The following is a 15,247-nucleotide window of genomic DNA, read 5'->3' as shown; positions in this document are numbered from 1 at the left end:
AATTGTCTTTATCAACTAAAACCACACTGTCTAAGGAGCGGTGAGTAACAAGCTCTAGGAAAGCCATACGGGAAAACGAAAGCTTAGGCCCGCGTCGCAGCATAAGCAGCAGCAGCAGCAGCACTACTACTAAGGCTTTTCGGGGCGCCAACAGCTCTGACCGGGCGCCCAGACCGCCGAGAGGAACCGGGCAAAAAGACCCGCAGCACAAAGAGGCAGGGAGCGGCCGGTGTGGAGCGCGAGCACACCGCAGGGGGAGAGCGGCGCCAAGACGAAAGCAGCAAGGCAGAGAATGGCGGGCTTAGCGGAGGCGGACACCGAGGCGCGGCTGACAGCTCGGGCTCACGCTCGGGGATGCACGGCGGGAGGCCGACGCCAAGACACCGGCAGCGGCCGCCCGTGCGACGCAAGAAGCGGCGGCGGACCGCCAGCACCAGCGCTCCGCGCACTCACCACTGGGAGCTCCGTAATGGCGGCGGCGGCGGCGGCGGGGGCGGAGAAGCCGGGGGGCGGCGCCGCCGCAGCCAGTCACCGCCGCCGGCATCTTTCGAACCGGCTCCGAAAACCGCTGAGGGGGTGGGGTGAGGGGCTGGGCGGGGGCGAACAGCGGGGCCCGCCGCGGACCTCGGGAGCATGCGCAAGCCCTCAGCCAATCGGAGTGCGGCGGGAGGGCGCAGGCGCGCTGGGACGCAAGGCCCTACATCAGGAAAGAGCTCCCCCACCTCCCCCCGTCCAAACAAAACAAGGGCGGGAGCGCGCGCGCCAGAGGGCCCCGGAGGAGGCTTCAACTAGAAGAGCAGGGGGGAAAGGTCGCGAGGCGGGGAGGGGGAGGGGGCGGAGCGGCCGGGGAAGGCAGACAAAAGGCACCACCTCCTGGGACGCGAGCGCCCCGCCCCCTCCTCTCCGGGAGCCGTGTCGGCGCTCCGGGCGAGCGGCCTCCGCCACGCGCCTTCGGGGTCCAGCGAGCCCGCGCCCATTCCCCGCCCGCCTGTTCCGTCCTGCGTTACCTCTGTGCTCCCCCCTTCCTGGCGCCCGCGTCCCGCGCGGCTTCTCCGCGCCGGTCCCGCTGCCGCTCGTCGCCGCCGCCGCCGCCGCTGTCTTCCAGGCCCTGCCGCCGAGCTCTGCCGCCCCGCCCCCCTGCCCGCGGCCCCGCGCGCGCGCCCCCTGCGCCCGCCCCGCCCTCGCGCGCGCCGGCGGCCGCGCCCCCAGCCCGCAGGAGCGGGGGGAGAGCGCGAGCCTTGCCTCCCCGGTCGGGCGCGCGGGGGCGCGAGAGGGCGCTCCGGGACGCGAGGACGCCCGGGCGGGGCTGTGCATCCGCGCACCTCTCACCCCGCGCTGCCCGGGCGGCGCCCGTTAGCTTGGGTGGTGCAGTTTCGGTTTCCCTGCAAGGGCATTCTTTCCACTTACTCTTTCTCTACTTTTTAGTTCAGTCCCTGGTCTTAACTGGTTTCGGCTTTGGCGATCCGTCTGCCTTTAGAAGGGTTGGCATTTCCCGCTTCTCACTTTAGCCACGGCACAAGAACTAACCCTTCTTTGAAGACCGTGGAATAATTAGAAACCCAGCTAGCGGAAAACTCAGTACTTCACATTCGTTCCCAATTAAGTATCCATACAGTACAGGGCAGATAAATGACTCAAGAAGAGAACTGTAAAAGTTGATTGATTTTCTAATCAGTGAAACGATCTTCCCTGGCTCCCTAATCCGCAATCTCAGGGACGGTTCATTCAACAAGGAAATTTTGGGGATTAGAAAACAGGAAAATCCCTTTGAATTGTCACACTACGTTGGTATCAGCGTGCTTAGGCTATGTATGTACTGCTGAAAAATGTAGCTTTTCAAAGTCGGTGTAGGAAAATTCGATGTATTTAAAGTAGCAGGTCTTTGTCCCGAGTAGAGGGAGTTCGGGTAATGAATATAGGGAAATAAACACTGCAGTTGCCTTAAGACTCACAGCAGTGTGACCAACACTCAGATCCATGTGCCTGTCACTCTAAAGATTTATTTTGAAACCCTTTAAGCACTTGCTAGCCCAGTCCTCGGGCTCTTGCCATTGCCATGAGCACTGTCTCACCAGTTTTCCCAGGCATGGCCATCCATTCTGTCAGTTCCGAAGTCAGCTGTATGAAAACTTCATCACCATCACCAAAAATTCCTTATGAGGTTGGGGGTTATTAATGTCCCAATGGGATTAGCAATGCCCTGGCACTCCGGTGTCTTATTAAACGTGTTCAGAAGGGGTTTTGGTCATTTTCTGCCATTTCTTCAATCTGCTCACTTCCTTTCTTATCAACATTTCTGTCTCCCTTTTAAAATACTCTTCCATTTTTATGTATTCATATGCTTAAAACATCTTACCTTTCTTCTCTTCCCATAAAATGTCTTCAGCCTCATCTCATGCAAGAAGCTGCACATGTAAGAGCAAACTAGATTTCTCCTCTCCACAGAATTTTGCTACACACACACACACACACACACACCCCTTACTCTGTCGTTTACAACATGTACACCCAAGGAGGGGAAACCCTGAAACAAAATTCTTTTTTGAGAGAGAGCACATGGAGGCAGGTGCACGCCCCGCCAAACATGCACCAAAGCTACTACTGAAGTCTGAAGCTTTCACTCACAAAAGGATTTGAATTTTTTATTGTACATGTATATTGCTTAAGGCATTTTTACCTCTGCTAAATGTAACATCTAGTCAGTTTTGATTTTTGTAATTAGCTGCATCTGAGTTAAGACTCCATAGGGGTATGGTTTTTATAGTTTATCTCATTTGGCTTTCGTTGAGCTATACTAGTAAAAACATCATTCAGTTGTTTGTTAAAAACAGAGTTACACGACAATTTTTGTACACTTTGCTTAAGCTGTTAGGCTGTTTGACATTCTCCACTGGAGGGAGCGTGCACCTTGTCAAGTTTAGGAGCAGGTCAGTTCTTATGAAGCGTATGGAGGTTATGGTCAGAGAACCAGTAAGACCCTCACACTGCTATCAAAGTCCTTGAAGTTCCACCTTTCATTCCTTTTAAGCTCCACTCTCTTCTACAGTACTTTTTAAATGCTAACACCAAAGCGAGCTACCATACAAACCTCAAATTGATGATTGAGAATTCGTTGTTTTAACCTCTGCATTTTGAGAATCTAAAGCTTATATATTTGACTTCATGTAAATTACTTGCTTTTCTGAGTCTCCATTTCCTTATCTGTACCTCTGCATTCATGGATTGTTGTGATAAGAATAAAACACTAATAAATACTAAAAAAAAAAAAAAAAAAAAAAAAAAGTCAGAAGAGTAAGAACTCTGGGTGTCTGACTAGAGGAGAAAAGAAGAGAGAAAAGAAGTAAGCGTGCTGTGGTCTGTGGTGACTTCAGAGTTGTGCCAGGGCCATCCAGGTTAGAGGAGTGACTCAGAAGTCCAGAAACATGAGGGAACGTAGGGTTGTGTGAACTAGAAAAGCAAGTGTTAAGAAGTCCCCAAAATGCAATTGCATCATCTCTACTTTTCAGTAAAAACACTATTTTTTTCAGGGGTCAAGTCCCTGTTGAAACTTCAGCATACAGCAAACTTGGTAGACTTCACAGCCTATTGTCAATGCAATAATTTTTTTGCCATTCCTCAAATTTAAAGCTGAGTGATACTCAAGTCTGTTAGGCTAAAAGGTCTTGTTTTGTATAGAAAACCGAAATATGTGACTTTGGAGATTTAGGTATAAGGACAGAAGTTGAAGCAACTGCAGATTCCAAGAATATTCCAGACCAGAGCAATGACATTGCATCACGAGGCTGAGCATTGGAAGATACATCTATTTTACTCACATTCTACCTCGTGTTAACAAACAGATGTTTGAAGAATAGTTCTTGATTGCCTGGTGGGGAAAGAAGTTTATATTCCTACACAACTGATCCTTTATTTTTCCCACAAATCAAGGCTGAGGGATTGCAACTTCATACGGAAGTAATCAAAAGCCAGGCCAGAGCCTGGATCCCTTAAGAAGGTATGGTCTTGACAGGGTTGGGTGTCATTTGACTTTTTTGGTTTCCAGCCAGAAAGACTGGAAATGGCTTTACATTTGGCTGCAGCTTGGAAAGGGATGGCAAGAGAATTAACAATTTATATTATTAGGCAACAAATGGAGGCTGACAAAGAGATTTAATCCTACTTCGCCACCCCCCACCCCTTAATGATTTTCCTCTTATTGTTTGTTGTTACTTGAGGCAAAGACCCTGCTTTAGAGATAAGCAACACCCCTGGATCCCCCTTTGCCAACGTTGCACTTTTCTCTACTCATGGGTGGCGATAATGTTAACTCCGTTCAGTCCAGCTGTCATAGAACTGCAAAACTTTTTCTAAACTCTGAAAAATTCTGAACCTGAAATATGTCTGATCCCAGTGGTTTTGGTTGAAGGACTGCAGTTCAGAATATAAAAGCCAAATAAATTTTACAAAATAACATTTACTCTCATATGTTATATATTTTAATGCTGGCTTAAATCCATTAATTTTGCCATTCACAGTTGAGAACCTTTGTCCTAGATGTCATTAGCCCTTTGGTGTTCAACTGGAGTTCTGACGTTTCTAGCTACTTGAGGGGTCTGAAAAATGTTAGTGCCAAGAGTTTAGTATTATTTTGTGGATAAGGGTTTTAAAAGACAACTGTCCTTTAGTTTAAAGCATCTGACATATTGGATGGAGTTACAATTCAGCCTTTAAAGAACAAAAACATTTGGGAATGTTATTACAAGTGCCTTTCAGAGGAGAATAGAAGCTAGAATCAAGGTCCCTAGGATACTTAGTCGTGCCATCTCCAGGGAAAGCAACAGGATTTGCTTTCAGGCTTGGTTCATGTCAGATTCTGGGAATTGTACCTGTTGAACTGTCCTCTCTCTTTTAAACACCAGAGGCAAGACAACTGCATTTTAGACATGATACACTTATTTGCCAGATTTACTGAAAAATCAAAATAGATCTAGTTTTGTTTTGACAGTGTAATATGAAGCAAATTTGCCAACAGTACTATTCTTGTCCCTCTACTCCTACTTTGTGGCTTTAAGGGCAAATCTTACATGCAGGAAGACACCTACAGGGGAACCAGGCCTGTGGTGGTGGCCAGAGATAAGTGAGAGTCACATCAGTGATACTCAGGGTGGCCCACTGTCCTAGTTTACCTAATGTTGGGAGGTTAAGAGTTAGTGGGAGGCAGAACTTTCAGTTTTTAAACCAGGAAAGTCCCAGCAAAATGAGTTGGTTACTGTAATACATCTTTTCTTCATGGTTATTGGGAAGCTTGAGAAAGTTTAAGTTTAAAGAGGAAGATTATTTTTTCAATAAAACCCAGTAATTTGAAGGAAAACATCAGTCAAAAATCTAGGATTGGAAACAAGATAATTTTAAAAGTCAGAGTTATGAAATTGGATCCATTTGTTTAAAAACAAAACAAAAACATAAAGCTGAAGTTCCAAAAAAAAAAAAATGGTGATGGAAACAATCTTTTCCTGTTATAAAATAAAGTGAAACTGAATGCTGATGAGAAAATGGAATCTTTTCAAAAAGGGAAAATCAGAAAACACTAGCTTTAAATATTCCTAAAATACTTGCAGCAAGGCTGTCAAAGTTTCAACCCAAAGTTTGGAAAGATTAGCATACATATCAAGACTTAAGACTGTTAGTTCAACTTTCAAAATACAAATTTTATTAGTGATATCCCTGTTCTTCCCAACAGAAAAAACCGTTTTGACCAAAAAGGTCCTACATGATGATGGTCAAATTTGACATAATTTTTGTGTCTCTGCTTTACATTCTACTTGGTTGAGTCTATGATACTTAAAACAAACAAACAAACAAAAAACCCTGAAATTTAGTCTAACCAACTGGCAAGCTTGCTTGGTACAGCTGTCTCTTTATTCAAAGTAGTTAGCATCTCCTACAATAGGATGTGACAGAATATGCGTTTTTAAGTACTTGGTATTTTTAGGAGTTCATTATGGTTTTGTAGCAAAAACGAGTCAAAATTTTCTTTTGTAGGTCAGGCAATGTGTAACTAACAAAAAACACTAAACATTAATCTTTGTGCAAAAACCAAAACCAAAACCAACCAAAACAAAACACCACAAGATTTTGTAGTGCATTTTAAAAAACGGAATCCTGGGAAAAGTGGGAGCTAAAAGCTACTGCTCCTAGGCCTGTTAGCAGTCAAAGGATAAGCCTGAGACTTCATAGTGTATGCTAGGGAAAGCAAACAATAATTCTGAACTGTACAAAGAATAATAGTAAAGAAACATGGATAGGCAAACCATGATCTTCTATAGTTATGAAGATAGTGTAGTTTAATCTTGTATGTGGCCATGACTAAGGCTGTAGAGTGTGGCAGAAAAAGAATACTGGACACGGAGGACGTGCTGCACGTATTCCAGGCAGAATACTAGGTGCTTTGTCTGATCTCCTTTAATTAGTTCTCACAACAACCTCATGAGGCGGATGGTGTTTTATAGATGAGGAAACCGAGGTTTAAACAACTCAGGGAGGGTTGTATTAAAGCCCGTTTGTCCAATTCCAACGCTCCGGTATGGAATGAACACTTCTGGTGGTGAAAGAGAAAATATTTTGGAAATCACTGCCTCCCAGAAAACCAAGTTACAAGTCTCACCTCTGACACTTGCTAGGTACAAGACTTCTGTGGCATGTAGGTCCCTACCTGTTGAAAGGAAGCGGTACCACCTTATATATGTATCATAGGGCTGATGTAAAGACTGAATTAGATGACACCATGCAGTTCATAGCAAATTACAGCTTACAGTGTTTTAACACATATTATCTCATTGTTACTATGCTATGATGTAGGAAGGGATTATTGGTTTTGTAATATAGACGAGAAAACAAAGCCTAAATATTTGAAAAACAGTACTTATCTTTGGTTAGCTTTTGGTGAAGAGCTTTATAAACTGTGGCAGGGATATGAAGTACTCCTTAAGCAGAAATTCTCAAACTTCAGTGTGCCTAAGAGGTTGTTAAAAGTTTCTTAGTCCAGTGAGGAGAATAAGGAGTAATAGGGACAAGATACATCAGCCCTTCTCTCTTCCTGTCTTTCCTCTCTTGTGTCCACAAACCAAACCCAACCACCTAAGCCCACAGGTAAGGGGGACCTGATGATGTAGTTCAGACAAAGATGGTAGCAACATACTCCTCCCTGAGCTCGGCACCAAGGACGCCCCCACTAAGGGCTCCATACTGCCTGTTCCTTCTGCCTGGAATGCTCTGCCCCGATGGCCACATGGTTCATCCCTTATGCCCTTCACGTCCCTGCTCAAATGGTGCCAAAGAGGTCTTCCACATCTGCCCTCCAAGGGAGAAACCCCATCCCTTGTCCTCCTTTACTCTCTCACTCTTTATCGTGTCTTATTTTTCTTTTTAGCACATATCCCCTTCTGACCTGGCATGTACTTAATTATTGTGATTTATTGCTTCTCTCCCCCTCCTAGAATGTAAGCTCCCTGAGACAGGATTTTGTTTTGTTCACTGTTGAAGAGTATGTGCACAGTAGGCAATCAAAAAAAAAAAAAAGTTTCTTAGTCGTCTTCCATTCCTTCAGAGTTAGCAGGCTGGGGTCTGTGAACCTGCATTTCTGATGCGCTCACAGGTGATACTGATGCTGCTTGTCTAAGGCTCATACTTTGAATGACCTTGATCTTATATATAAATGTAACTGCTCATTCCAGAGTCAGAAGTTATTTCAATCCACTAACTGTGCTGCTAAATTTTGGGATTGGAAATGATTAAAAGACCTGCCGTTCATTCCTTTTGCTGAGTGAGAACTTATTAAAAAAACAACCAGTCAACCAAGGTTGGTCTCTGGTAAATTCTACTAAACTGAGTATAAGACAAGTTTCAAAAAGTTATTTTCACCCGTTTGTCAAGAAAAGGTTTGTCTGGATTGTTTAAATTCTACGTTTGCATGTTGAGAATGAACTCACCATACTCTGCCACTGTTTCTTCATTTTTCAAATATACCATGCATACCCCCTACCACAGAGCCTTTGCACTCATGAGCCCTTCTATCTGAACCCAACACCTTAACTATTTAATTCTCTAGATTTCTTAGTTCGAAATTCTCTTCCTGAGGGAAGGATCCCAAAATCCCCCCGTTTACCCAGGGTCCCCATTATATGCTTTCACAGCACTACACTTTCAAGACATGTGCCATTTGTAATGCCGTATTTGTGTGTACAACACCTTGCAGTTAAAAAATATTTTTAAAAATCTGAAAATATGAATTGATCTCTAAACTGTTAATCAGGTTATTTTCACCATTTCACAGTGGTTTCAACCCTGCCTCATATTAGAATCACCTAGGGAACTTAAAAAAAAAAAAAGAGAGAGATGCTCAGGTCTCATTCCGAGATTCTAAAATAAGCGGTCAGGGTGGAGTCCCAGGATTTGTATTTTTTAAAACTCCCAAGTGATTCTAACTGCAGCAATGCTGAGCACCATTATTCTACACATTCTAGGAAGCAGTTGAGATAGGACAGCTATTTAACTTTTGGCAAAGATAGTTTCCTAGGACTTCAAGTCAGAAGACATGTTATTTATCAACAGGAGGTAAATATTTCAGAGATGTCATTAAGAATGTATCAGTGGAACAAATTCAACTGTTGGGTGGTCATTTGCTTTGGAAATTTCAGAAAATCATGATATTCACATCTTTGAAAAATTTAATATCCTATTTCACCAAGACTTATTTCATTGTTAAGCTTGGTAAGTAGTATTTAAAGTGATTCTGGATGTGCTCATATAGTTGGCATGAGTGAATCTTTTTTAGAGAGAACAATGCAGGCTCATACATGTGACAGTGGCCAATTACCAGCGAACAGTAGCTTTAGTATTAGAACATAAAACTCCCAACTTCAGTCAAGACCTCTTTTCCACTACAGCATACAACTTCTTCCCATGTGAACTCTTGCTATCCACCTAGGTAACATGTTTTCCCCCAGCTGGTTCCTCTGATGGCCTAATTTATTTAACTCTTTCATGTTTTCTGAATAAATCTGACTTTAATTTACTTCATAGTACAACTTTAGCTGCATCTCTCACAAGTTTTGATATGCAGTATTTCCACTGTCAGTTAACTTCTGGTTATTTAACAATTTCTATTATTATTTAACTGAGTTCGTCACCCAGGTAACATTTTAACACCGCCCTATACGGTGCTTTAATAGACTGTGAATATTGTTAGCTAAGGGACAGTAAAACAAATCATCGTACTGGGGAAAGAGGGAATAGTTCCAATCCCTTTTTTCTTATTATACAGTTTGAGCAGAAGTATGATTATATTTACAGGGTGGAGTCTTTTGGGTATCAGTTATTATATAAACAATGAAGCAGTATTTTCAAAAAGTTATACTGTTCCTGTGAAAAAGGCTTACTTACCTGGTGAGATCTTACTTCAGTAAAAAAAGAGTTTAAAACGCTGGTAGACCTAGAAGGAGAGACACCCCAGTAGTAATGACTTTACCCAGTGCCCAGATTTTGGTTTCTAAATACTATTCTCCTAAAAGAAACCAGGGCTCCTTCAAGAAATGGCTGATTCTATGGCTAGGGCAGGGAAAATACAAGATATACCAGTGGCATCTTGTATGGTCAACAAAGTAAGTGCTCTAAAAAACAATGTAGGAATGTCAAGGAGACACATGAATCAACTTGAAAGCTCCCAAAACCAAAGCTGGAACAATCTGAGCAACAAAATAATGTGGTATTTAATTACAACTCAAAGTATAAAATAAATACACATCAGTCTGTACTGATATATATTTATATAATATAGTAATTGTATATGTGTGTGTATTGACACACAACTTAATAAAGAAACAAAAGAAAAATAACTTTAGAGTGAATAACTGGCAAATACCACCTTAACCATGTAGTCAACGTTAGACATCACCAGTGATGTCATGGGGGGTTTCACATAACCCCTCGTATGAGAAGGGCACATCACTTAAATGGTATTTTTACCCCAAACTCATAAACCTAGTCTAATCATGAGAAAAACACCAGACAAATCCAAACTGAGGAACATTCTACAAAATACCTGACCAGTACTTCTTAAAACTGTCAAAGTCGTGCCAAACAAGGAGAGATTAAAAAACTGTCAAAGGCCAGAGGACACTAAGAATACATGATGACTAAACGCAATGTGGCGTATGGATAGAATCCAGGACTATAAAAAAGATAAAAGGGACATTAGTGAAACCCTAATAAAGTCTAGAGTTTAGTTAACAGCAATGTACCAATGCTGGTTTCTTAGTTTTGACAAATGTTCTATGATAATATAAGACATTAGTAATAATAGGAGGAACTGGGTGAAAGGTATTTAGAATTCTCTCCAATAAATTTGGAACTTTTCTGTAAGTCTAAAATTATTTCAAAATAAATCACTGACTTTAAAATAGTCTGGCACGTGATTCTCTGTAGCTTCTTTGATATGTAAGTCATTTCATGATTTGGTAATACAAAATGATGTCTTGTTTTTTGGTGGGGGGTGGGAGGTAGGGTAAAGCTAGTCCCAACACTAACAAATGATTATTGTTCCCTCTGAGGGATACCTGAAGATATCAAGTGGTATCTGAAGATAGTGCGCACATAGTGTCTCTCTCCCTAAACTAGTTACTGGAGGATGTGGAGACTTAATAGCTCAAGCTTACTGAATAGGAAAGGTGATCTTTTATTAAGACTAGTGGATTGGGACTAATGAGTGGTAGAGATTCTGTCTCAGTCATTTTTATTCCTTAATGAGTAATTTTACTCTCATGACAAGTAAACAGCCTCAAGCTGTTCAACAAATAATCACTATGTCCAAATGTGCCTCAATGAAGAGGACCTCAGACTCCAAGTCAAGCTACATCTATTTCTAGGGCAACTTTTCTAGGGTACACTGTAGTAGCTTCTAATTCATGCAGGATTTCAATCCCAAAGAAAAATCACTCATGTAGCAATAAATGAGAGGTCGAATGACCAGACCCTAGTTGCCAGTGCTAGGATGTTGGGCATCCCCAGTCACATACATCAAGTCCTCAAGTGACAGAAGGAAATTCTCAGGAATCTGTTCAGAGTTAGCTAATGGTTATAAGCATATTGCCAAGTTATATTAAAAGAAGTGACACAAAGAGAACAAAAAATTAAATCAAAAACAGGGAAAAATCAGGATCTAAACCTTGCTGTCAGATCCCTGATGTTGCAAATACCTGTGAAACCTGATCACTTGCTAAATGTTGGCTTGTAGGTCAAAACAAAAAGCAATGCAACATATGACTTCATCTATATGAATCTACAGAAACAAAAAGTAGCTTAAGTGGTGCCTAGGGGCAGAGGGGAGTGGAGAATGAGGAGAGGTTACTAAAGGGTGTAGGGTTTCTTTTTGGCATGATGAAAATGTTCTGAAATTAGATAGTGGTGATGGTTGCACAACTACGAATACTGTAAAATCACTGACCTGTACATTCTAAAATGGTGAATTTTATGGTATATGAATTATCTCTCAATGAGAAAAAATAAACACAAAAATAAATCAAAATGTTCCTCTCTCCAAAATAGGGGATATAGGAGTGCACAAGGTCCAATGGCATGGTCAAAACTGAAAAACTGGATCCCTACACTTTTTTTTTTTAAGAATAAAACTTAAGTAATGAAAACACAGAATTAGATCTAATAGCCTAAGACTATTTTTTCTAGCTTAGAATCCTTTTGACTTGAATGGAACCATTTGAAACAAAAAAATATCAAAACCACCAGAATGATAAGCTGTTTGAAGAGTGGTTCTAGAACAGATAAAACTGTATTTAGGTTCAATTGTTGCAAATAATCTAGAATGTATCTGGAAATATAAAAAAAGACAAAAACCAAATCAAAGATCTGCCGGGGTAACGAGGGGCAGACACTTCTTAGTGGGGCAGAATGCTGCTGCGGCATGTAAACCTCCAGTTTTCTTTTTTATGAAGAATGGGAGTTCCATGAAAGTGAAGTCTGTTTTATTTACTGTTTTATTCCTTGCACTTAGAACACAGTAGATGCTCAGTAAATATCTGTTGAATGAACTAAGTTCATGATGTAGCTATGAACTGGCTTGTTGGTCTACGAAAGAATCTAAAATGAGTTTATTTTGGAAACTGGCTTCATGTTCTTTTGCTAGAAAGGAGAAAAGCTCTCACTTAAACTTACTGAATAGCTATGTTAGCTGGTTTGAATACTTATGGCATAAAGCACCTTAATTAATGAATTAAATAAACCTTAACTAATGAACCTACTCCCAAAGTTCAAATGGGTGAAACCGCTCTTATGATAGGTTGAAGGCGTTGCAGGCATGTCAGGGCTGGCTATGTCACATATCACTTTAAACCCAAAACAGCCAAACCCTGCTTTCCAACAATAAAACTGTGAAGAGGATAAGAATCATGACAATGTTTTGCAATTCAGCTAATATTAGTAGGAATCAATTATCTCACTTTGTTCATATTTTACCATTAGGTAACCCCACTAATTCCAGCTAACATTTTGTGTGTCAAGCAACAAGATACGCAAAAGTTGCTTCGGAGTTTTCTCATACTTCATGTGAGATTTCAAACACTATTTCTGTTATTGTACTACAGGTGTTTACAGCTGAAGATTTTTCAACCCCTGAATTTTTTCTCTCCAAATATCATTTTCTTTTTTCCAATTCTTACACTTGTCCATTTCCAAAATACTGATGAACAGGCAATCACTCCTACCTGAAACTCCTTCCTGGCTAGACCCCTGCAAACGACAGCCACTGATTCCTAAGAGGCAGTCACCACCTTGCTTTCCCCAATCCCTCTGCCCTTCACCCTCTGTGAGTGCTGCCAACACTTAAAAACTACATCAGTCAGGAGATTCCTGGATCAGAATCCTCTGTACTTTGATTCTGGCAGCTGTTAAAACTCAGTATATCATAAAATCAAGTTGCTTCTTCCAACTGAGGGATCCCAGGCAGAGCCTGCAGTCAGACCCCAGGAACAGCTTTTCATGTCCCATCTCTTATGACAGATGCTGTCATATGCCTGTCATAAGACTTCCAGGACTTCGTTCTTCAAGAACAGCCTTTCACCACTGCGGAGTGGGCTCTGTGGGCTCATGTAGTGGGATCCTGTATTGTGTTCAACTACATCCTGAAGAAAAACTGTGGAAAATGTTGTTCTTGTGTGTCACAAGTCTTGCCAGGTCTGTTAGTGTGGATACTTCTTCAGAGATGGAAGCCAGAAGAACACTTTGGTTATCCAGATACAAAGTTCAAGACTGTTTATTTGGGAGCAGCCTGGCTTTCTTCATAAATATATTTTGTAGTGTGATGGCCTACAAACAACTGAAATGGAAAGCCATCTGTAGAGACTACAACTTCATCAAAGAAGAAAAAACAAAACAAAACAAAGCACAGCACTTCAATATCTTAGGAGAAAGAGGCCCAAACCACAGTTTGTTTTATACTCACCAGAATGGCTTGAGCTAAGTTGAAGTTGGGGAACAATGTGATTTTTATACATGGTGTTGGTCTGGTTTTAAATCCCACACCCACTTTTTCAAAAGCATAATTTAGCTTTGGTTTCTTTTATTCTTTAGAGGATACCTTTGGGTTTCTCAAGCATCAGAGGCAATGATGATTTTAAAATCAGTGGTAGTGGTAGTATCAAACTGAGTAAGTGTCCCTAATCCTAACACATGCAGTGGAACACTGAGTTATTTAAAACATTGCCCTTAGGTTTGCTCCTGCCCTGAATGAATTTCTATCTAGTCGGTGACAGAAAAAAGCTTCCCCTGGACTTCCAGAGAAGCTCTCCCACCCAAGCACAAGTGCCCTCCTTTACCCACAAAGCAGCTTGCCTTTTCCAACTGTAGACACACAGAGAAAGACAGACAGACAGACAGACACACACACACACATACTCTCTCTCTCTCCCGTCTTCAGGAGTGATTCAGATTAGACAACGAATAGGCAGATAGCACCTCCCAGAGATGGGCGCACATGCAGCAGCTGTCAAAGGAGAAGTCACTTTACTTTCTTTAAACTTGCAATGTTTGTCTTTATTTTGTTCTTTATATTTTGAAAGTGAAAAGAAATAGTATTGAGTCAATTTCTTTTTGTTTTTTTAAATATTTGTTCTATGTATTTACAAGCCTTAAAGTTGCTCTAAAGATTTCAAAAGTATTAAGAGTACTTTTCCCAGGGTAGCACTTTTTTTTTTTAAACAGTTCTTGGAGTTCTCTGGTCCACAGCATTTCCTTCTGTTTCAAGGTTATGTATGTTTTGATTACTATTGTGATTTTTTTATTTTCTGAAGCAAGCTGAGAGGCAGGCAGAAAGATTTGATGCCCCCCCCCAAAATCTTTCTTACCTTGTTCACCCCAAACCTTCTTAAATCTGGACTAACTACTATGCTTTAAAACAAACGTGAGGTGCATCTGAAGGGGAGGGAAATTTATTTCTCTGCTTTTCTATTATACAAGTTGTTTACAGAAACTGCAAATTAAAAAATTACACTGGCATTTGCAGTCCTTAAAATAAATTAAAAGTTCTCAACTTTTTTTCGCTAAACAGATGTGTTTTTTTAAAGTATGAGTCCTCGTTTAAAAAGAAAAGATTAAAACAGAAAATATTTTCTATAAATAATACATGTATTTTGGTTTTAGTGCTCCCGCCCTCAGGTTTGAAGTTTACTTTTTCCAGTACCTTTTTCACTCCATGATCACCTTTTTTTTCTCTTTCCCCTCTCCCACTTGTGCACATGTGGGGGTTTCTGCGAGAATTGGCCTTGCTGCACTGTGATTGGCGAAGACGTGAAACTTTTTAAAAAAATACTTAAATTTTTTCTTTTGTTTCGTTTTGTGTATTTGAAGTTTTAGTTATCCTCAGACTCCTCTTCTGCTTCCCGCAGCCATGTGAAGAATGCTGTGACAGATTTCAGGGCCACACCCTTCCCATTCTGCTCTGCAGGGTCCTTGCTGCTTTCCCATTTGTAGAAGGCATCCTCAGAGATCACCTCCTCATCATATAGGCAATCAAAAAACATCCGTAGCAAATCTGCAAGGAGGTGAAAATCAACCATCAGTTTTGGGGGCATTGTAGTTGTGAGAAAAGATTGTATTTCCAAGCAATGAATGAATGCATATGAATTCTCTGGATAAGACAATTCATCATACTCCCTTGTGATAGTACAACAGCAAAACAATTTGTCTAAAGAATGGGAAAATA

The 15,247-nt window shown here is 41.4% G+C and overlaps 2 protein-coding genes across 14 annotated transcripts in view; both read right to left on the bottom strand.

Annotated features, from left to right (window-relative positions):
* The window catches only part of HP1BP3 (heterochromatin protein 1 binding protein 3), a 33,190-nt gene extending 32,027 nt beyond the window's left edge, over positions 1-1,163 (bottom strand). The window contains exon 1 of one of the 5 annotated variants that reach the window (XM_074377261.1): positions 1,008-1,163. The gene's annotated coding sequence lies outside the window, so the exon portion shown is untranslated. Of the gene's footprint in view, positions 1-346; positions 433-453; positions 604-1,007 lie in introns of those variants that run through there. The other 4 variants (XM_074377262.1, XM_074377259.1, XM_074377260.1 and 1 more) reach the window with 4 other exon arrangements.
* A 4,503-nt stretch (positions 1,164-5,666) lies between these two features.
* The window catches only part of EIF4G3 (eukaryotic translation initiation factor 4 gamma 3), a 327,940-nt gene continuing 318,359 nt past the window's right edge, over positions 5,667-15,247 (bottom strand). For all 9 annotated transcript variants that reach the window (XM_074377251.1, XM_074377254.1, XM_074377252.1 and 6 more), the window contains one exon: positions 5,667-15,076. In XM_074377251.1, the coding sequence (XP_074233352.1) occupies positions 14,895-15,076 (182 nt within the window). In that variant the 3' untranslated portion in view covers positions 5,667-14,894. The remainder of the gene's footprint in view (positions 15,077-15,247) is intronic.

This window comes from Camelus bactrianus, chromosome 13 (assembly GCF_048773025.1).
Source record: "Camelus bactrianus isolate YW-2024 breed Bactrian camel chromosome 13, ASM4877302v1, whole genome shotgun sequence".
In the NCBI taxonomy this organism is placed as follows: domain Eukaryota; kingdom Metazoa; phylum Chordata; class Mammalia; order Artiodactyla; family Camelidae; genus Camelus; species Camelus bactrianus.
This window is presented reverse-complemented; position numbering and strand designations above follow the sequence as displayed.